The sequence below is a fragment of the Aquarana catesbeiana genome, linkage group LG01 (genome assembly GCF_042186555.1).
Source record: "Aquarana catesbeiana isolate 2022-GZ linkage group LG01, ASM4218655v1, whole genome shotgun sequence".
Lineage (NCBI taxonomy): Eukaryota > Metazoa > Chordata > Amphibia > Anura > Ranidae > Aquarana > Aquarana catesbeiana.
The window spans coordinates 502051893-502075741 of NC_133324.1; the positions used below are offsets into that span (position 1 = coordinate 502051893).

The window sequence follows — 23849 nt, forward strand, 5'->3', positions numbered from 1 at the left end:
TGCTAGCAGCCGCAGAAAGGGTTAAATGCGCCCAAAAAAGCGCTTTGCAGGCGCTTCGGCAGCAGTGCCCATTCATTTCACTGGGCAGGGGCGGTGGAGGAGCGGTGTATACACCGCTCCAAAGATGCTGCTTGCAGGACTTTTTCTAACGTTCTGCAAGCGCACCGCTCCTGTGTGAAAACACTCGGCTTTCACACTGGGGCTGCCAGGGAGGCGTTTTACAGGCGCTATTTTTGGCCCTTTCGTGCCTGAAAAAATGCCTTCAGTGTAAAAGGGGGTCTAAAGGAGCTGCAGGAATATCTGGCAAGTACTGGCTGTGTGGTACATGTGACAACAATCTCCTGCGTTTTTCATATGTCTGGGCTATGGGGTAGAGTGGCAAGACAGAGGCCTTTTATTATTTAAAAAAACATCCAAGCCCGGCTAAATTTGGCAAAAGCATGTGGAAAAATGTGTTCTGGTCCGATTAAACCAGGTTGAACTTTTTGGCCATAATTCCAAAAGATCTGTTTTCGCAAAGACAACAATGCATATAACTAAAAGAACACCATACCCACAGTGAAGCATGGTGGTGGCAGCATCATGCTTTGGGGCTATTTTTCTTGAGCTGGAACAAGGGCCTTAGTCAAGGTAGAGGGACTTATGAACAGTTCCAAATATCAGTCAATATTGGCACAAAACCTTCAGGCTTTTGCAAGAAAGCTGAACATGAAAAGGAACTTCATCTGTCAGCATGACAACGAACCAAAGCATACATCAAAATCATCAAAGGAATGGCTTCACCAGAGTTTTGGAATGGCCCAGGCAGGGCCCAGACCTGAATCCGATTTGAAAATCTGTGGGGTATTAGATCTTCCCAAGCTGCAAGGCGGATTAGGTTTCCCTCACTTTGCCAAATACTATCAAGCAGCCCAGCTGGCCTGACTTCCAAAATATCACGCTGCTCAGGAAACACCCCTTTGGGTTGCTCTTAAACCTGTGGACTGTGACTCTCTGTGGCCAATTTGCTGTGGCTCCACCCAAGGGACCGCAAATCACTGAAGGACCCCACTACACGCCACTCGCTACAACTTTGGGCCAATCCCAAAACCAGGTTTGGACTTTAATCCCCACATAACCCCCTCTTGTCCTATCTCCATAACCCTGCTTTCTACCCTGCGTGGACCTCACCTTCTACCTTCCATAGGTGGTCGTCCACTAATCTCATCCAAGCCTACTCATTTACTACTCCTGATGCCTTTTAAATCCTTCCCTACACTCAGCGAGTCCCATGGCCTTCCTAACTCTATCTTCAACTCAAGCACTTCTTTACCCCTTGCTTGCGCACTGACACCTCCCTCCCAGACCTGTCAGCATTCGAACCCACCTGTAATAAAGACCCCCATGATCGGGGCTTAATAGCTCTAATCTACACCCAGCTATTAGACCCCCCCAGACACTCTTCCCTCCGCTATGCAGCGCAATGGGAAGCTGATTTGAACCTCCAGCTAGAGGCGAAAGACTGGTCTGACATTTGGCTAGCCACCAAATCTGCTTCCCAAAATGTAGTAGCCTTGCAAACCAACTATAAGGTATAAATGCACTGGTACTTAGTCCCTGCCCAGATATCGAAATACCTCCCATCCTACTCCTTTTGATTGCTTTCGAGGTTGTACTGAACGAGGCACGCACCTCCACATTTGGTGGAGCTGCCCCATAGCCCAAACATTTTTGGCTGAAATCTTCCACATTATTTCTACTCTTGTTGGCAGCACCCTTGACCTTGACCCCTCTATTCCCCTACTTGATAAAAAAAACCTCTAGACCTGACTTGCCCCCAATTCAAATGACTTCTGCAGGTCACAAGAGATGCAAAGCAAACAATCGCAAAGGCCTGGAAAACCCCCCACCTGAACACTTTGGAAACCAAGCATAGAATAACTAGAGCGATGAGCCACGCTAAGATTGAGGCCATAGTCCTCGATAAGGTCACTAAATTTGAGACTTTGGCAACCCTGGGTAGTTCATTTTCTCCCCCTTGATTTTGATAGCTCTCTACTCTGCCCTTAGGTCACTTCCTTCCTAAGTATATACAGACATCAAACCCCCCACACCCCCTCCTCCCCCGGTTACTCCTCTCCTCTCTTCTGCTCCCTCTTGCTTTTCCCCTCCTTTTCTCTTCTTCTTCTCTGTTTCTCAATGGCTCATTCACCTCAGTGAGTTCTTCCCCCAGGATCCACATATCTACCTGTGGGACCATGGTCCGATACCCCTAGTTTCCAGTACGTAACCTGACCCTTTTACCATCTCATTCCCAACACTTGCTGTAACTAGCTCTCACTTGCAAAAGCAGCCCACTGCTGGTTTCACATCTGTGCCTCACCACCGACTCGCTTTATATTGGCTATATGTCGCATTACTCACCGGTTTTGAATGCACTGTACTATTGCTGCTACCACTATCTCCACAACTTGAGCTGCGTCTCTACTGGTTCCATGGTTTGATCTATACTCAATGCACTATCTTTGCTCCTAAGGAGTTCTCCCCCCTCAGTCCCTACCTCCATATATGGTTTCCCTTTTCCTAATAAAATGTTTGAACAATAGATTAAAGGTTAGCTGAATGGTCTCCCCCTCACGACACAGCTTGTTCCCAGATTGGGTGTCCAAGGGTGTCAGACGATCCTCCTAACCTTGAACTCAACAATTGAAATGGATTACATTGTCTACATGGGTTTATTATTGTTTTGCCATTTGTACCCATACATATGATTCTATTCCCTATGTCCTATTGTACGGTTGACACTGTTCACTCTCTCCCTTTCTTTTTTCTGTTCTTCCTGTAAACTTCTGTAGCAGGTGCCCTGCATATCCTGCTGCCTGGACAAGCTGACCAAGCTTCTTCTGTGAGGGAGAAAAGTGCCTGTCAGTTTCTGAGGGGGCTATCCCCCCCCCCTCCCTTTTTTTCTCCTCAGAGACAGACACACAGGGCTGCTCATTCTGCATCCTCCCCTGTGTCCCTATTGGCAGGAGGAGGAGAGCCAATGACAGGAACAATTACAAGGGCAAATCAGGAGGACTTTAACAAGCAGCTGCTGCAAAGGATTCTAGAACGTGTAGGTCCCCATCTAAAACTGCCCCATAGCTTTCTAGGAGGACAGAAATACAAGAGCCAGCCTGCGCTAGGAAGCGGAAAACTAAAGACTCCACCCTACTGAAATGAGGGGATTCAGACAGCATGAGGCAGAGTAAGAGATCAGATCTAAGGGAGCGCTACTGCCTCTTAGGTGATTTTACTGCACGATTTAGGCCTCCGTCGCCAGTTGGGACATCCAGCCTGAGAGAGGGGATCCTAGGTGCACGTCCAGGCGCATCTGCACAGACAGTGAAGCGTTCCAGTGTGAGGTGACCAGTCGGGTCGCAAGGAGAGCCTGCTTGTTCCTGGATGTTCGTTTGGGCCTTGCCCACAGGATTGAGTGAGGAGGCTTTTGCCCATTTGCAGGAAACTGGGACACTACACCACAGAAGAAGTTAAATGGACACTGTATACAGACATCATTGCTGTTCGTCATCTTGCTGACACTTGTTGTGCCACAGGGCTAAAAGATAAGGTCCTCCATTCCCAGGGACACTGTATACAGACACCATTGTCCTTTCATCTCGCTGAGAAAGATCCTGCCTTCCTCACTTGATAATCCGGGCCAGTTGTGTTGTTTGGCCCTGCTCTTTAGGAGTTTAAGTACAACAACGAAAGTGGCTAGCTGAAGACAGTCTTATCTTTTCTTCAAAAGGACTGAAGCTACTAGTGCCATACGGACCCGCACACACATATTCGGGGCTCTGTATATGCAGTGGGTGTGTGTGGGACAGTTTATCTAGGAAGTTAAGCCATTACATGTTGATTTAAATAAAGTGTTTAAAGTTGGGCCTGTGGTGTCAGGGGCATGAAGAGAGAGGCCTGACATAAGAGTCATTCCTCTGCTCTCCTGCCTGGACTCATAGAGCAGACCTGAGTAAATGTAACCAATCTGTCACAGATTGCCATATTGTGATTTATTGTTATTGAAGTGTTTGCCTCTGCTCTTGGGGTTATTCTCAGGTTTTGAATACCCTGAAAGCAGCCTGAATATGGTATTGAGCTATATTGCTGTTAATCTCAGTTATTGCTCCCCAATTGCATTACTTGAATGTATATGGTTAGCGTTTGTTACTCTTTTCCACAGAAATATTGCAGTAAAGACAATTTCTGTGTTATATCATGTGTGTTTCTCATTGGTCCTTGCACTTACACTATTGCCAGGTGTGCCAGAGGGGGCTGAGACTGTTATTGGGGTTGAGAGGCAGAGTAACGGACTGAACAAACTTAAGTGGCTTTTCCGGGGGTAGCGCTACACTTCAATAAAAAAATTGACCAAGAAAATCTGTGGGGTGATCTGTACACAGGAGATGCCCTCGCAATCTTACAAATTTGGAGTGGTTTTGCAAAGAAGAGTGGGCAAATATTGCCAAGTCAAGATGTGCCATGCTGATAGATTCATACCCAAAAAGACTGAGTGCTGTAATAAAATCAAAAGGTGATTCAACAATGTATTAGTTTAACCACTTAAGGACCAGCCTCGTTTTGGATTTTAGGTGTTTACATGTTTAAAACAGGTTTTTCTGCTAGAAAATTACTTAGAACCCCCAAACATTATATATGGTTTTTCTTCTAACACCCTAGAGAATACAATGGCGGTCATTGCAATACTTTTTTTTGCACCGTATTTGCGCAGCGGTCTTATAAGCGCACTTTTTTTGGAAAAAATTCACTTTTTTGAATAAAAAAATAAAACAGTAAAGTTATCCCAATTTTTTTTTATATTGTGAAATATAATGTTACGCCAAGTAAATTGATACCCAACATGTCATGCTTGAAAATTGCGCCCGCTCGTGGAATGGCGTCAAACTTTTACCCTCAAAAATCTCCATAGGCGACGTTTAAAAAATTCTACAGGTTGCATATTTTGCGCTACAGAGGAGGTCTAGGGCTAGAATTATTGCTCTCGCTCTACCAGTCGCGGCGATACCTCACATGTGTGGTTTGACCACCGTTTTCATATGCGGGCGCTACTCGCGTATGCGTTCGCTTCTGCGCGCGAGCTCGTCGGGACAGGGGGGTTTTAAAAAAATTTTTTTTTATTATTTATTTTACAATATTTTATTTATTTTTACACTGTTAAAAAAAAAAATGTGTCACTTTTATTCCTATTACAAGGAATGTAAACATCCCTTGTAATAGAAAAAAGCATGGCAGGACCTCTTAAATATGAGATCTAGGGTCAAAAAGACCTCAGATCTCATATTTACACTAAAATGCAATAAGAAAAAAAAAAAAAAAAAAGTCATTTAGAAAAATGACATTTGAAAAAATATGCCTTTTAAGAGGCGTGGACGGAAGTGACGTTTTGACATCGCTTCCGCCCAGCAGTGTCATGGAGACGAGTGAGCGCCATCTTGGCCTCACTCGTCTCCAGACACACCACGGCACAGGACGCAATCGCCTCCGCCGCTACCGACGGCTCTGGTAAGCGGCGGAGGGCACTGGATCGCGGCGGGAGGGGGGGGGCCCTCTCCCGCCACCGATAAAAGTGATCTCGCGGCGAATCCGCCGCAGGGACCACTTTTATCTGAAAGCCGGCCGCCGCACGAAAACGGGGATACCGGGGTTATGGCAGCTAGCTGCTGCCATAACAACGATATCCCCGTTCAAACTTAGGACGTACATCGTCGTGCGGCGGTCGGGAAGTGGTTAAGGGTGTGCACAGTTAGGCAACCATATTATTTTATTTTTACTTCCCTCCACCAAGATTTCAGTTTGTTGTTCAATTGAGTACAGTTATAGGTCACATTAAAGGTGGAAAAAGTTCTGAAACAATTTATCTTTGTCTCGTTTTTTAACATCACATAAACCTGACATTTTAACAGGGGACTTTTTATATAGACTTTTATATCCACTGTAAGTATTCACAGCCTTTGCTCAATACTTTTTTGAAGCACCTGTGGCACCAATTACAGCCTTAAGTCTTTTTGAGTATGATGCTACAAGCTTGGCACACCTATTTTTGGGCAGTTTCTCCCATTCTTCTTTGCAGGACCTCTCAATCTCCATCAGGTTGGATGGGGAGCGTTGGTGCACAGCTATTTTCAGATCTCTCCAGAGATGTTCAATTGTCTGGGCTCTAGCTGGGCCACTCAAGGACATTCACAGAGTTGTCCCATAGCCACTCCTTTGTTATCTTGGTTGTGTGCTTAGGGTTGTTGTCCTGTTGGAAGATGGACCTTCGCCCCTGTCTGAGGTCTAGTGTGCCATGAAGCAGATTTTCATCAGGGATGTATCTGTACATTGCTGCATTCATCTTTCCCTCGATCCTGACTAGTCTTTCAGTTCCTGCCGCTGAAAAACCTCCCCACAGCATGATGCTGCTACCACTATGCTGCACTGTAGGGATGGTATTGGCCAGGTGATGAGCTGTGCCTGGTTTCCTCCAGACATGACGCTTGTCATTCAGGCCAAAGAGTTCAATCCTTTTTTAAGGGTATTCTCAGATTAAAAATTTAGAAGCTTTTCATCCAGTGCTCATTTGACAGTAATGAGAAAATGAGCAGCATGTTGGAGCCTGAGAATATATGGGTTGTAATACTGCCTGTGACTGTTCCTTATGGAGGGGTAACTCATGGTTTTGTGTTATCCAGAGTTCTAGATGTGTCACATTCCACACTTTTTGTTTAAGTTGATACTCCAGTATGGAAGTTATGAAATTAAATAAAATAATAGTCCTTTTGCACTCTTTATTTGTAGGTGGAATCCAATGGACATGTATTTGTGAGCTATCAAGTAACCATTGGGCAGTCCTGTGAACATTGTTCTTCAACCATCTGGCCTATGGAGAAGGCATATCTTTGCAGTGGTAAGTTTAAATATGTTAAAAGAAGTTTGTTACCTTTTTCTTCTGCTTTGCTCTTTCACCTTCCCAACTAGACTTTTCTTCTTCTTCTATTCTTTTTGCTTTCTACCACTTTTGACTCAGATGCTGGTGTTACACTTAGGCCACTGTTGGTCCGGAGTGACTTCTTCTCCAGTTACATTGATGTAGGGTTAGAAGAAGTCCACAGAGTTAAACAGGCAGATGAAAATTACCTGCTAATGCATATACGGACATTGTTTTGTCCTTATTTGAGTTTTCCTCAGAGTTCCAGCATTCATTTTTTTTTCTTTTTTCTTTTTTTTATTATATTTCTTTGGAGAATGTGTTTTACTCATACCCTGCTTGGGACTCATGTAACTTGAGGCTTGGCTACCTTTTAACATAATGAGTTGCTTATAGGTTATATGCTATTGACTGATACAGTTCCTTCAATTGTAACCAGTATTGTATGCTGAAGTTCACCAAAGGAAAAAAAAAACATTGTACTGTTTTCTACTTTCATGCTCTTTTTGATAATTATTGGAAAGAAAAAGAAGTTTGTTAAAGGATAAGTTCACCTTGTCATAAAAAATTAAAAGGTGAGCTAACTCTGAACACCTTCCCCACATCCTCAGTCCCTGCTGCACTCAACTGCTCTGATCACGTAGACCCACCACCCCGCCAATGTTTAATTGAGTCATACTCTTCAAAACCCTGGTGCTCCTGCTGTGTGGCACTGCCAATGGAATGATCTAACGTCATAGCAGTGTTTCTAGCAAGCAGGACAGCACCATGCATGTGCACTTCTCTGATGTCATCAGGTCACACAAGCGCCATCCTGCATTCCGGCTGGCTGGGACACATCTTCTTTTTAGCGGCAATTCAGCACAAAGTTACAGTGGCAGCTAAGTTATATCCACAAGTGTTATTGGGGCATCTGCTGCGGTGGTCTTCATCACCACCAGGTGTCTTGGTTCTTACCAGACACTCCTCAGTTGGTTAGCCACTCCCATATTGGAGGTTACAGGTCTATTACCGTTAGCGAACCATGGCACTTCGCAGGCAGTGAGGTGAGGGAGGAACGATGGAGAGGGCTCCCAAATACCTCTTTCAGCTAGAGAGGACCCCTCTGCATAGTTGGTGCTGGCCTGTGGGTCAGTTTAGTACTGAATCCCTGCCCTTACCTGGTATTTCACTGTTTCAGGGGCACATTCCTCCAGTGCCTTTGTATCTAGGGAGGAATTTTCAACGGCCATTTCTGATTTGTGTGAACAGCTTTCAGGGGTTCTAACTTGCTTGTAACACCTGAGATTCAAGCATGGGCACTCTCCTTCCCCTTCTCTATCTTTTGCAGCAGGTTGAGATGTTGGAGGAACAGGTGGAGTCTAAGGGTCCAGGGCTGTCTCAATTGCAAAAGACGGCCAGCACAAATTGGTGCACACAATTTTAAAGTTATGATTTGTAAGTATCCTCTTCTCCTAAAGTCGCTGGATTAGGGTCCTGGCTGCTGCCTAAGAATCCCAAACCTTTACCTGTGCATCCTCATTTGCAGGAAGTGCTGTAACTTGTGGAGGAGGAATTCCACAACAATGGGGTTCTCCACCTGTTGCTATTTTGTAAAATGTCAACAGTCCATGGATTTACTGATGCACCCGACTCTGAAACCAGGTTGGCTCTGAAATGGCGGATTTCTATGCAGATGCTGGATGCCAGAAAATCTTTGCTTCCGTTGACTTGGGAGGTTTTGGTGATGGATGCCAGCTTGCTGGGGTGGGGAAGTATGCTGGGGAAACCATAAGTTTAAGAAACATGGTCGTTGGAAGAAACAAAGGTTGCCTACCAACATCCTGAAACTTCAGGCAACTCGGCTGGTTGACAGACAGGCAAATCAATGCTTCAGCACTGGTCTGTCTGTAATTCGGTTCCCGTCATCGTGGTATAGCCATATAACGGCATGGCTGTGGCAAACATCAAGTTGTGCCGTTTAAGACAAAGTGGACCTGGTCTTGTTCTTGGCAGAACTTCATGTTTTCAATGTTGTCTGCTATGCACATTCCCATGTGGAAAACTGGCAGGCGGCCTTTCTCACTCATCAACAGCTGGGCCCTGCTACCAGAGTTGTTTGCAGCAATTTGTCTGCAATGGAGGATGCTCAATGTGGATCTATTGGCATCCAGATTTGACAACAAGCTAGATCGGTTTGTATCCCAGACCAGGGATCTTCAGGCATTTGTAGTGTGCCCTATTGACTCCTTAGGATTAGTTCTTCCTGATTTATGCCTTTCCTCCACTTCCACCTCATCCATTGCACAGGATAAAGGTGGACGGCAGTCAATTGATTATGATCACACCAGCTTTTCCAAAAATAACTTGGTATGTAATGATGGGCTTGGGCATGTTCGGATCGAACCCACCAGGAATCCGTCACTGCAAACTGCCAATCATAGGCAGTGAGGCATTTCCCAGCCTGCAGCTGCACATACACATGCTGCCTATGATTGGCGGTGTGCAGTTCCGGCTTCCTGGCGGGTTATATCCATCCGAACACACCCAAGCCCATCACTAATGGTATATAGACATCATGGGGTTGATCTACTAAGAGTGGAGAGTGCAACATCTAGGGCAGCTGTGCTTGGTAGCCAATAAGCTTCTAAAGTCAGCTTGTTGAATTAAGCTTTGACAACAAAAAAAACCTGGAAGCTGATTGGTTTCTATGCAGAGCTGAACCAGATTTTGCACACTCCAGTTTTAGTAACTCAACCCCCATAAGTCTCTTGGCAGACAAGTCTTGGCCAGATGTAAGGATTACTGAGCTGGTCTGCTGCAAGTAGTTCTTGCATCCATAGCAGTAAAAGGGTTAAAGGACTTGTGCTTACCATAAATTATATTTTTAATTGAAAATATCTAAGTTAATTTCTGACTGTTTGTTTCTTTCCTATGCCAATCAGCCTGCAAGACAATCTGCCACAAGAAATGTCTGAGTAAGATTCAGTACCGCTGTGCACCTGCTGGAGTAAAAAGTGTAAGTGTTATGCAGTAGGTCTCATAACAGCATGTGCTCACTAAGCAGGGAAGCGTGTAATCACAGCTGGAATTTTTTGGGAAACAGAAAATATTTTATTTAACTTTACATGCTTGTTGCAATTTTTTTCCACAATTTTTAAATTCATCCTTTATTTAAACAATAAGTTCACTTTAATTTTTTTTTTAATATATTTTTTGTTGCAGGAGCCTCTAAAGCATTGCACCAGCGATCAGCAGATGGCTGATGCCATGCAAGTCTCCTTCAGGCCTGTCAGTGTATCTGCTTGCTCGTACCTCGTACTAGGAAGCCGATACATTCTGACCGGAAGAATCAGTGAACTACCACAGCACTCACTGCACTGTTTTAGTTAATTGAAAACTACAATCCAACAGCCGCAGAGGATGTCAGGACTTTTAGTGCATTCATATACAGAGGTCTGTGTATGAATGACGCGCCTGTGTGGGTGGAGCCCTGCACAGCTGCGCTGTTTTACCGGAAACTTCTCCCCGTACTACTGTCACAGGGAAAGTGGGTGGTGGCTGCAGCAGTGGAAACATGTTAGATGCTCTACCCTAAAAACGGGTGGAACATCTAAATACGCATGTAAAAACGAACGTTGTTGTTTTAGATTTTTTTCAGATCTTTTTAAATGGAACAGATTGGAGACTTGTTTCTTTAAAAAAAAAAACGAACCTAAACGGGGGATCATCTGTTTACATCTGTTTGCCCATAGAAATGCATTGCTGTCTGTTTTCATCCATTTGTCGATAGAAGAAAAACAGACTTATCACTCATGTGCAAGGGGCCTAAATCTTATCTACTAAAATTGTGTAATGAATTAGGAATGCCAACCTTGGCCTACAAATTTGTCTTGAGATATTGGAAAACTAAGGCACACCAATTGTTCTCCATTACAAATCAGTCCTCAAGGCATATATATTTACACATAGTATATCCAGGGTATTTTGGGGCTCCATTTCAACAGTTTGGTATAGAATGGTGAAAAGTTTCTGGACCTTCCTTATGCTACTAAAATAGGACAGAACTGCAACAGCCATGTCCTGGCCTCAGTAGTGAAAAGAAGTGTTGATGTCACCTCACTTCCTATGTAAACCTAATACAGAAGCTTTGTGTTCTATGGAGCACTGTGTAGCTGGATCTGAAGCCCAGGAAGTGTTTTAGCTCCTGCTTCCAGGGATGAACCAAGCCAGGAGCCACGGAGTCTGGTTTATGTATTAATATGTCACAGACCTAGCACCATTTACAAATGGCTCTGGAAACTTAACTTTTTTTTTAGCGTTTTTCATTTTTTTAAATTAAGTCTTTCCCATTCACCTCTAAATAAGTACATAAGTATTAGTATTCTCAAATTTTCCTTCAAATTACATTATTGGATTAGATATGGGGACACAGGGACATTTTTGTCTCAAGTTGTGAGAGTTGGTGTGCTTTTAAATGTGAGACCTGAGAATAAATGCAGAATTCCAGGGCATTTGATGAATGAATGGAGTGAATAATATGCATGAAAACAGTCTGGGCTTATTTGGACTTGCCCATTTTGATGCAGCAAAACTCATGCATTTTGTTGCCTGTCAGGTATAAATCAAATAATTTCTTATGCCAAGTGGTTCACATCTATGTGCTGATGTTTGGTGTAAAAAAGAGGGGTAACTTTTAACACGTCTGCATTTCCTACCATACCTGCTGCATGCAAAGTATAAATCCAGCCTTAAAGTGCAACTAAACACAAAACCAAAAATGTTATATACTGTAGCTTACCAATCATTGTATGTGGCGGCTATAATAGTTTTCATTTTTTTAGGCTCTTATTCCTTTAGATTCACCTGATGGTCGGCCCATAACATAACTCCTGTCTTAGGGTAGCTTCATTCACTCCTCCACTATATCTATAGGGGAGCAACGTAGCCACGCTTGTACAGCAGCAATGTAAATCAGTGTAGAGGTAGATGCTGTTGCTGGATGGACTAGTAAATTGAGGTAAACTTTACATAAGTGACTAACAATGTAAAGCCAAACTCCAGCTAACACTTTTTAATCAATTTCAGCAATAGTTTTTTTCCCTATAATAGCTGACCATTGTAACTGTAACGATAGCTACATCTTGGTAACTCACAATTTTGATAAATCCATGTGTTTTAAAAGGTAATTGTACAACTTCCAAATCATATGACATCTGCCTACATACACTCATATGTTTGAACATTTTCCAGCAAGAACTATCACTCAGGTCTTTAAAGGACAAAATGTGGGCACATACAACTATTAACTTTTAAAAATCAATAGTTGCATAGTCTATTTAGAAGCAGCTAAGGTGTATAATGACTTCATCTGCAGGATGTTTGAGTCATGGGCAGTTCATTATAGTACTGTATGGAAAATGAATTTTTTTTTTATCTTTTTTTTTTTTCTCGTTTAAATGTACACAGAACCAGGGCAATCATCACTTTGGTGTTCACATGGCTGACTTAACCGAGATAGCTACTGTACCTGTTGTTATGGAGGTACTTCTTGAGTACCTTGAAATGCATGGCTTGTACACAGAGGGTATCTATCGTAAATCTGGAGCAGCCAACTGCATGCGAGAACTTAAAACATCCCTGGAGAAAGGTACACATGGATTGCATAAAACTGATATCTGTTTACAACTGTGTTTGTTTATTGTGATCTTTTAAAGCTAGGCTTCAGCAAAAGCCTTTTTTACATTTTTGGTTAGAACTACTTTCAACTATTTACTGCTCTGAATCCCCACAGTGGAGAGCTTTCATTCTCCAGAAAACAAAGTTAGTGGAATTTAACACAATAAAAGCACTTTTTTTTCTCATCCATTAAGGACTCAGGAAGTCATTACTGTCGCCTATAGGATGATTGCACACTAGCAAACAAAAAGCAATTGTAGGCCAGCCAGGATAACCTCTACTACAACCAACTTGCCTCAGTTTTTTGGTAGTGGCCTAGGAGGATGGCCTCTATTTTTCTTATCAATCAAGATTCTTCTCTGCATCACTGCTAGAGCTGGTGGCCTATCCTCAACTTGGCTTTTGGAGTGCCATAACCTGATCTCCTGCACTGGATATTGTGGAACTAGTCTGTAAGTGACCTTTGGACACTAGGTTCCACAAAAGGCACTTTTCAGACCCTGTTCTGGTTGCAAGTTAGCCGACAGTTCCAGAGCCATTGGCATTGCCACAGTGGTTGCCCTGTCACTGAACACTCAGTGAGTAGGTCAGTCGGGCTAAGCACCAAGAGTTACCTCACCATTTGGATCACTGGGTGCCATTAAACTTCCCACTCCCTACTGGTCTGTTCCAAGGAAGGTGCCAACACTGAGGGATTGATCATTAACATTTAGCGTTCCCTTTCCTATAATTTAGTGACGCAGCAACAGGTTTGTTCCTACAGCACATTTACAGTGACTTTGGTCACCCCTGCCGTTCGACCCTCATTGGCTGCCAGCTATCTGGCGTTTGTGAGTACTTGAGGCCTTTCCTCATACCCTAACCTTAGTTGCCTAGTGGTGGTAACATGTCTGCTTGTATGCTGTTGCCACGAGTGTCCCCAGCTCACACTCTAAAAGTTCTGGGGGCATTTGTTGTGTGTCTTCTGAAGTCACTGACGTATGTAATCTGGAATTTTGTTACCCTATGATTTTAAGGTCTACCTCGTTGCCATCCTCTTTAGCTCTGCCGGATTGGGCCAAGTCCCGTGCCCTATTATCTGGGGTCTACTACAGTTACCCCAAGTTTTGCGGGTACATTCCCCCAGTTCTTTGTTGGTCTTGACCAGAGGTACTAAACTTGCTCCATCACCTTTCCCTGCAGAATCTATTGCTCATCTGCCTACAGCCTTAGAGGCATCCAGCCCCTCAGTCACAGTTGACTCTTTCCTTATTTTGTTAAAAAAAAAAAAAAAGTTTACAAAGGCATCATTATATTTACAGCTATCAAGGATACGGATTATTGAATGTCATACATTGTGAGTGGAGCAGTAACGTCAATTGGCAGGGCCAGACCCGTATCCAAAACAATTTACTTTCTATCAAGTCCACAGAAACCTCTGTTTTTTATAGACTTGCAAAGAGAGAGAATTAAAGTGAATCTAAGAAAGTTGAGAAATCTGCATATCGGTTAAAGCGGTAGAAAGAAGACATGGAGAGCGTGAGAAGAATCAAGGAAGTAAAGGGCCCCTGGTGGGGGGGGGGGGGGGGAGAGTTTAAAAGGATCTAGTTTTGGTAGAGGTTGAAAGAAGCCTATAGTAGTGTAATGTCTGAAATGGGTCTAATTCTGGCAGCTGAGAAGGGTATCCATGATGTTCATCAGAGATTTAAACTCGGGTGTATAGGAAGTCTCTTCAGTGGTACTATATTTTCTTAAATATTTCCTCTCTGTGGTAGTGGGGCACCATAAGTGGGCTGATGTCCACTCTCTGCTGACATCACAGAAGTCGGTCCAGGGTGCGCGTCATCACGACAATGGAAGTCTGGATCCGCCAGATCCCTGGACCGACACCCGGCTCAGCCTCTCAGCAAGCCGTATAGAGTCTGAGCCGGCCACTCCCGCCCCCTTCACAGCCCAGCACTCCAGTGAGTGAAGAGGGGGTAGAGCAGAGAGCTGTGACTGGCAGTCTGCAGCTCTCTGCTCACGGAACCCCATACTTCTCTTTTTTAGAAGACCCAGAATATATGGAGGAGCGTACCTCAAGGAGATTGAGAGCACCAGCATTGTGGAGAGCTTTGTGTGTAGATTTTATGTAGTAGGTGAGTGGTATATACCACATTTGTAAGCAATTTGTATCTGACTCTTGTTTTTATTAGATATTAATGATTTATGTGCAAATCAGGTCAAATTGACTTTGTGTGATTATGCAACTAAGATCTTTTTCCCAGGCCTTTATGTTGGTATGAAGTTTTCCTGATGAAGAAACACCTTTTGTAAAAATAAATCTCCTAATTGCATGCCACATGTGTCCTTCTTTTCAGAGATTGTTGGGAAGAAAGGTCCATTTTTTTCTGTGGTGTTGAGACTACTTATATTATAGGACATACATTTGATTCCAGGCATTGTAGATGATAATGGAGGTGAGGAAGGGTCGGGTGTGGTTAGGTGTAATCTGGGGTAAGTTTGAGTCGTGAGAAAGGGTGGTCAACTATCAGGCTCCCACTGTAGTTTTTGTCCAAGGAAGTAGTTAGGGGATAGGTCTGGGGAAGAGAGGGTAGCTCACAGGAGAAAAGGAGAGGAAAAACATCAAAGAGGGACATGGAAGGAAATGAGAGGGGGGAGCAAAGCAGGAAACTAAGTATAGACACAAAATCATTCCTAAAGTTCTTGGTTGGTATTCCTGACTCACCCTGATCTGATAAATAATAGGAATGCGTAAATTGCCCCATTCGTCTGATGGGCTAGGTGAGGGAAGAAGGAGGCAAAGCGAGGTTGAGATAGGTAGGTCAGTTTGCAGCCTCCTTCAAGGGTTTTACTACTTCAGCTTCTTGCCACATGCTGGCTTCTGTGGACTCATTAATTGAGGTAGTGTGTACTAGTCTCTGACTAGTGCTGGACATCCCCCACATATTCCTATAGGCACAAAAAAGAACATTAAAAAGGATTGCTAGAAAACATTTTGAGATTCTTAATCAAACCAATTCTTTCTATTACCCCTTCCTACTTCTTTCCTTTTAGGAAACCTTATGTTCGCACATGTATCCCAAAGAGACAAGGTTCTATGTCCCATCATGCCCTTAAAACCTCTGTCAAAATTGTTGCAGTGGTTAGACTCTTGCAAGATCTCTTATAGGCCTGCCACTATGTCTACTGCAGAAGCTAGACTTCTTTGTGGTCTTCAATAGACCTTCCAATATATCCCTCATACAAAAGTGCCTATAATAGCAAACACTACATGATGGGTTATTCTCCATAACTATTCACACCCCAATGTAGCCTTTACATTACTGAAAAATCACCACATTCGGTGGTGCTATTTTATTAGACTTAAATCAATATTCCAGGGTGCCTTGGGAGACCTTGAACTACAAGGTTCCTGAACATAAGTCTTTGAACCATATTCCCCAAATACTGATTTCTCACTATTGATCCCACATCTTTCTCTGGCTCCTCATCCAACCTTGTACTGTCTGGGGTAAATAGGTCTAATCTTGACATCAATCTTATTCACATTCTCCCTTAGCAGAGCATTTTTGTCTGTCTGGTCCTACGTTCAAAAACATACTCTCACTACCACCCCTTAGTTGCCCTTCTCTGATAATTTCTCAGAGGACTCTTTCAAAACAACCAGTGCCCTTTTTTTTTTTTTTTTTACCACTCAGAGTCACTGGGACTCTCCTTATCACTACATGGGTAGGTTAACTCCACTACCTAGAGCCTCTTTTACTCCCTATTTCCAAAACACATATATTCATTGCTTACAATTCTGAAGCTCTGCCTTGAGCTCTGATTTGCTGTGTGCCCGTATAAGGGTTCTGAATTACAGTCACCCCATTTATGGGCTGAGGAGCCATTCTGCTCTTGCCTCCTCAAAAACCTGACCTTGTATACTGGTCAGTTCTGTTTGCCAGTTTAGTTTTAGAAAAGGTTGCACTGCCTTTGTCCTCAGCACTTCCCTTAAGCATTATTTTTTCCTCTCCACAGCATCTCAAATTCACTGATATTCACCAGTTAGGCACATTTCAGCTCTAGGTTGGGTGCCTCTGTTTCCATGGGACATGCAAATCACTTCCACCATACTCTGCAATTTATCATGTAGCGTAGTTCTTCCTTGGTGTGATGTTGGGGAAACCCCCTACCAGAACTTTTTCATCCTGTTTCTCATACTGGGATTGCCTTTGGCATGGTCAGACACAACTAGCCCTTGGTACCCTGCAGGTCTTGGCTTGGTTACATATATGGGCAGCACAGTGGTGTAGTGGGTAGCACTCTCGCCTAGCAGTAAGAAGGGTCGCTGGTTCGAATCCCAACCATGACACTACCTGCCTGGAGTTTGCATGTTCTCTCTGTGCCTGCGTGGGTTTCCTCCGGGTACTCCGGTTTCCTCCCACACTCCAAAGACATGCTGGTAGGTTAATTGGATCCTGTCTAAATTGTCCCTAGTATGTATGAATGTGTGTTAGGGACCTTAGATTGTAAGCTCCTTGAGGGTAGGGACTGATGTGAATGTACAATATATATGTAAAGCGCTGCGTAAATTGACGGCGCTATATAAGTACCTGAAATAAATAAATAATAAAATAAATATATCCTTTTCCTAACACCTAGGCTCTTGCATTCCTTTTGCTCTCTTTGCAAAAAGTTGCTCTTCTCCTCTTCACCCTCTGAGGTCTTCTTCAGGTTCCCTTGCCTATGCAGAACCATCACCTTGTGTTCAAAGAGGTTACTCCCTTAAAAGGTCATCTGTGAGAATAGGCCTTTCTTCTGTGTTGCCCCTGGCAGCTGTAGTTCTGCACTACTGTGAAAAAGCTTTCAGTGTGAAAAATGCAATAAATGATGAAAATGCAAAGTAAATGATCACAAGATAAATCCAAATCAGACCAATGTTCAGTGTGGCCACCCTTTGCCTTTTAAAGCTGCATTAATTCTAGGTATACTTGCACACAGTTTTTGAAGGAACTTGGTAGGTAGGTGGTGCCAAACATCTTGGAGACGTAACCACAGATCTTCTGTGGATGTAGGCTGTCTCTTCATGTAATCCCAGACAGACTTGATATTGAGATCTTGGGTCTCTGGGGGGCCTAACCATCACTTCTAGGACTCCTTGTTTTTCTTTATGGTGAATATAGTTCTTAATGACATTGACTGTATGTTTGGGGTTGTTGTCCTGCTGCAGAATAAATTTGTCCCAATCACACACCTCCCAGGTTGTATGACATGATGAATAAATATCTGCCTGTATTTCTCAGGCATTGATCCTGGCCAAATCTCCAATAATATTTGCAGAAATGCAGCCTCAAATTTGCAAGGAACCTCCACCATGCTTCACTGTTGCCCGAAGGCACTCATTATTGTGTGTGTGTGTGTATATATACAGTGGGGACGGAAAGTATTCAGACCCCCTTAAATTTTTCACTTTGTTATATTGCAGCCATTTGCTAAAATCATTTAAGTTCATTTTTTTTCCTCATTAATGTACACACAGCACCCCATATTGACAGAAAAACACAGAATTGTTGACATTTTTGCAGATTTATTAAAAAAGAAAAACTGAAATATCACATGGTCCTAAGTATTCAGACCCTTTGCTGTAACACTCATATATTTAACTCAGGTGCTGTCCATTTCTTCTGATCATCCTTGAGATGGTTCTACACCTCCATCATGAGTCCAGCTGTGTTTGATTATACTGATTGGACTTGATTAAGAAAGCCACACACCTGTCTATAGAAGACCTTACAGCTCACAGTGCATGTCAGAGCAAATGAGAATCATGAGGTCAAAGGAACTGCCTGAAGAGCTCAGAGACAGAATTGTGGCAAGGCACAGATCGGGCCAAGGTTACAAAAAAGATTTCTGCTGCACTTAAGGTTCCTAAGAGCACAGTGGCCTCCATAATCCTTAAACGGAAGACGTTTGGGATGACCAGAACCCTTCCTAGAGCTGGCCGTCCTGCCAAACTGAGCTATCGGGGGAGAAGAGGCTTGGTGAGAGAGGTAAAGAAGAACCCAAAGATCACTATGGCTGAGCTCTACAGATGCAGTCGGGAGATGGGAGAAAGTTGTAGAAAGTCAACCATCACTGCAGCCCTCCACCAGTCGTGGCTTTATAGCAGAGTGGTCCGACGGAAGCCTCTCCTCAGTGCAAGACACATGAAAGCCCGCATGGCGTTTGCTAAAAAAACAGCTGAAGGACTCCAAGATGGTGAGAAAAAGGATTCTTTGGTCTGATGAGACCAAGATAGAACTTTTTGGCCTTAATTCTAAGCGGTATGTGTGGAGAAAACCAGGCACTGCTCCTCACCTGTCCAATACAGTCCCAACAGTGAAGCATGGTGGTGGCAGCATCATGCTGTAGGGGTGTTTTTCAGCTGCAGGGACAGGACGACTGGTTGCAATCAAGGGAAAGATGAATGCGGCCAAGTACAGGGATATCCTGGATGAAAACCTTCTCCAGAGTGCTCAGGACCTCAGCTGGGCCGAAGGTTTACCTTTCAACAAGACAATGACCCTAAGCACACAGCTAAACTAATGGAGTGGCTTCACAACAACTCCGTGACTGTTCTTGAATGGCCCAGCCAGAGCCCTGACTTAAACGCAATTGAGCATCTCTGGAGAGACCTGAAAATGGCTGTCCACCACCGTTTACCAGAACTGGAGAGAATCTGCAAGGAGGAATGGCAGAGGATCCCCAAATCCAGGTGTGAAAAACTTGTTGCATCTTTCCCAAAGACTCATGGCTGTATTAGATCAAAAGGGTGCTTCTACTAAATACTAAGCAAAGGATCTGAATACTTAGGACCATGTGATATTTCAGTTTTTCTTTTAAATCTGCAAAAATGTCAACAATTTTGTGTTTTTCTGTGAACTTAAATGATTTTAATGAACTTAAATGATTTTAGCAGGGGGGGGGGGGCGTGTCCAAGATGGTGACAGGAGCGGACGTGTTTAAGCTCTGCTCCGCCGTTCGGATCATTTATCCTCCATTCCCTGGACATCCATCCGCTGCTAAAAAAAAAAACCTCCGCCTTAGTCCCTAGATCCTGCTGGCCATGCCTGGCTACAAACGGGGGGGGGGGGGGGGGAGCTGTGTGCCGACAGTCCCACAAACAAGCCGGGACTGCACACCACGTTGGAAGGAAGGATGGCCGCAGCTGTCCCTCACATCATGGCATCCCAGGAGGAGGAGGTGAGTCACGTGGCTGCGGCTCCCCAAGCCCCTCCAGAACACACAGCACTCCTAAATGCAATTAATGGCTGTAAAACAGCTCTGGCTGAGAAAATTGACAGTGTATACATAGAGCTGGGCCTTATCAGGAGGGACATTGATGCTTTCAGGGGCAGGGTGACAGAGGTGGAACAGCGTGTGTCTTCAGCTGAGGATGTACAGAGAGAGCACACGGCTGACCTCCATTCCTTAAAAGTCAGAGTTGAACACCTCGTTTTGCGCGTTGAAGACGCTGAAAATCGCAGCAGACGCAATAACCTGCGTGTCATAGGGCTGCCTGAGGGAGCAGAGGGCAAAAACACTACCCTGTTCACGGAGCAGATGCTGAGGTCTCTTCTACCCCATGCCTCCTTTTCTCCCCATTTTGTGGTGGAGCGGGCCCACAGGATTCCCACAGTTAAGGGTCCGCCAGGGCCCCCCCCCCCCCCACGTACTTTTTATCTTTAAATTGCTCAACTTTCGAGACGGAGATCTTGTCCTGAGAGAGGCCAGAGGAATAAGAGATCTGAAGTATGAAAATGCTAAACTACTAATATTTCCAGACTACGCCATTGAGACACAGCATCAAAGGAAATCGTTTGATCAAGTGCGTTCCCGTCTGCGCGACAAAAATCTGAAATACCGCATGCTGTTCCCTGCCAGACTCTGGGTTCAAGATGGTGAACGAGTGAGACTTTTCACATCCCCAGAGGAGGCGTCCTCCTGACACGATCCGAGTACGATAAAGCAAGTATGTGTTCCATAGCTTGTGTTCCACTTAAGTTATAACTTATTTTTTGCTATGCATTCACCTGTGGCTTTCTGTCTTTCTCTGATGATTGACTCTGCTTCCCCCCTGCTGACATTGTATTTACAGAGGTCAGGATGAATCTTCTGCCCAATTGCTTCCTGGAAGAATCAGAGTCCCATGATCTAGTGCTCCCCTATTGTCGGAGACTAGGTGTTGTCTCCCCCTATACTTTTCATCCCTTTTGCCCCATCTGCAATCTAAGGGGAACACCATTTTAAGCCAGTGGCCCATGTATGCCTCAGGAACACTCAAATACCTGCACTAAGTTTTGTACCCCCAGCTTGCTGGGAGACCAGCATCTCACTTATCATCTGGACGACCCTAGTTGTTATGGGTCAGCAAGCATATGTATAGTATGCCTCTGGGGAATGTTTTGTTTCTGTTATTATTGTTTATGTTCTTTTTTTTACTGATTATTATGTGTATGTATACCTGACAGACATGTGGACCTACAATGTTACCGCCCCTTGAGGGCAACTCCCTTGAGGTAACAGGGATGTTCGTCTCCGCTCCATCCGGGTTGGGCTTGTCCTCTGAAAATTCTCCTAAATTTATGTATTGGACGATCGAATGGCATCTTTGACAATTGTCTCGTGGAACACCAGGGGCCTTAACTCCTCTGTGAAGCAGTCACTGGTGTTCCAGTTCCTAAAAACATATAATCCTCACATATGTGTTCTCCTGGAGACCCATCTGGTTGGAAGGAAGACCCTTGGCTTGAAAAATCCTTGGGTTGGTCATTTATATCACTCAACTTACTCGCATTTTGCCAGGGGGGTAAGTATCCTAGTGCGCAAGTCCCTGCCATTTAGACTTCTGGGGCTGGTGCTTGACCCGGATGGACGGTACATAATAATACATGCAATGGTGGAATGTTTGGATCTGCTGTTGGTGGGTGTTTATATACCTCCTCCTGCCTTGACTAAGTTACTTCACAAACTGACTCCTCTTATTGCTAATTATGGTACGGACAATTTGTTGCTTATGGGGGATTTCAATATGACATCGAACCCTGGGTTGGAGCGTTTTAACGCACTGGGGGAGTCCACATCGGATCTGTCCATTTGGGCGGAGACGTATGGGCTGACAGATTTGTTAAGATGGTGCCACCCTAATGATAGGTCTTTTACCTGCCACTCGGCCACGCATAGGACTCTCTCATGCATAGATTTGATATATGCGGGGAGACCTCTATTGTCCAGGGTACAGCAGATTTCCAGCCTGCCAATGGGAATATCTGATCACGCACCACTTCTTCTCCAGTTGTCTCTGGAAGGTTCCCCTGCAGATAAACTGTGGAGATTGTGGCGATTTTGGATCTCTGACCCTGGGGTGGATGCGGGGTTCCATCAACAAATGAATGCCTATTGGGTACTGAACCCTCGGTCGGCCCCGGCGGCGGTAGTGTGGGATGCCTTCAAGGCTTCCTCCAGGGGTCAATATCAAACACTGATTGGTGGAGTCCGCAGACAGCATAGAGCAGATTTAGTTAAGGCTGAAGACAGGGCCACCTCCCTGGAGCGACAATACACCCAGACTCGCGATCTGGAACTTTATACTAAACTTCAGGAGTGCACTAGAGAGGTAATGCTAATCCGCACCTCACTGACCAAAAAAAAGCTACTGCAGCAATCCCAGAGGATCTTTGAGGAGGGTGAGCGAGGGGGTAAACTGCTGGCATGGTTGGTCCAAGAACAGTCGGCCTCCATGAGCGTTTCCTCACTGATTGACAAAGACGGGGTCAGACAGGTTTCCTCTAGAGCAATTAGTGAGGGGTTCACATCCTATTACTCAGACCTATACTCTGCTCGGGTGGACTATTCTATGGAAGTCCTCCACATTTACCTCTCAGATGTTGATTTCCCTGTCCTGACAGATACTTACAGAGACCAACTTGATTCCCCTATCACCCTTGAAGAGGTCCAATGGGCCATCTCCTCGCTCCAGGCCCGGACGGGTTCCCAGCTGAGTTCTACAGAACATATGCCGAGGAGCTAGCACCCAAATTTCACTCTATGCTCCTGTCATCGCTGAGAGAGGGGGCCTTGCCGGCTTCCATGTCTGAGGCGGTGATAGTGGTTATTCCCAAGCCGGGTAAGGACCCTGAACTTTGCAAATCCTATTGCCCGATCTCCCTGATCGACGTGGACGCTAAATTGCTGGCCAAAATCTTGGCGACCCGGTTGAACGGGGTGATTACAGCTCTGGTCCATCATGGTTCAATCCGGCTTCATGCCAGGCAGAGGAACAGACATCAATATCCGTAGGCTGTTCACCCACGTTGATCGGGCTGGAGAGGGCGACACAGGAGTAGTGGCTGTGCTCGATGCCGGAAAGGCATTTGACTCAGTCGAGTGGCTTTTCCTCTAGGAAGTGCTGGAATGCTTTGGATTTGGACCTAGGTTCATCTCCTGGATCCAGCCTCTTTACAGAGACCCGACAGCCCGCGTTAGAGTAAACGGCCTATTGTCAGCCCCATTCAGCCTACACAGAGGTACTAGACATGCGTGCCCTCTGTCTCTGGGGCTTTTTGCCCTAGCGATTGAGCCCTTGGCGATCCTGATACGTCAGGATCAGAGAGTGCGAGGCCTTCAGGCTAGGATAATCCAGGAAAAAAGTCTTGCTTTATGCTGATGATAACCTGTTGTATCTGGCTGACGTGGGGGCCTCCCTAAGCTCTGCCCTTGAGATAATAGACCAATTTGGGAAATACTCGTGTTCGAGTTATTTGGGACAAATCAGTCCTATTCTCCCTCCATCAATTGGGACAAAGGGCAGTTACTGACACTCCACTCCAATGGGTGGATGAATTTAAATATCTCGGAGTGATTGTCAGAGGATCCATTCAGGCATATATGGAAGATAATATCTCTCCCCTACTGACCCAGTTTAGCAAGAAGTGTCATCTCTGGAAAACACTTCCCCTGTCCCCGGTGGGAGGGGTAAATCTGCTAAAAATGGTATATCTCCCCAAGTTTGTATACTTCTTCAGGAATACTCCGTGCCCTATCCCTAAATCTTTCTTCCAAAAATTGGACTCCATTATCTCTACCTTTGTCTGGGCTGGGAAGATCCCGAAGCTGGCGAAGTGGACACTCTAACTCCCCCTATCCCAGGGTGGCTTGGCAATGCCTCACTTCCAGCTCTATTATTGGGCAGCAGTCCTGCTTACGATCCGGTGGTGGTTTGCCCAGTCCAGACAGAACCCAG

The 23849-nt window shown here is 44.7% G+C and overlaps 1 protein-coding gene across 9 annotated transcripts in view; it reads left to right on the top strand.

The window, feature by feature from the left end:
* Nucleotides 1-23849, top strand: part of MYO9B (myosin IXB) — a 282650-nt gene that overhangs the window by 235006 nt on the left and 23795 nt on the right. For all 9 annotated transcript variants that reach the window (XM_073593007.1, XM_073592941.1, XM_073592970.1 and 6 more), the window contains 3 exons: nt 6817-6925; nt 9871-9944; nt 12395-12575. In XM_073593007.1, coding sequence (XP_073449108.1) covers nt 6817-6925; nt 9871-9944; nt 12395-12575 — 364 coding nt within the window. The remainder of the gene's footprint in view (nt 1-6816; nt 6926-9870; nt 9945-12394; nt 12576-23849) is intronic.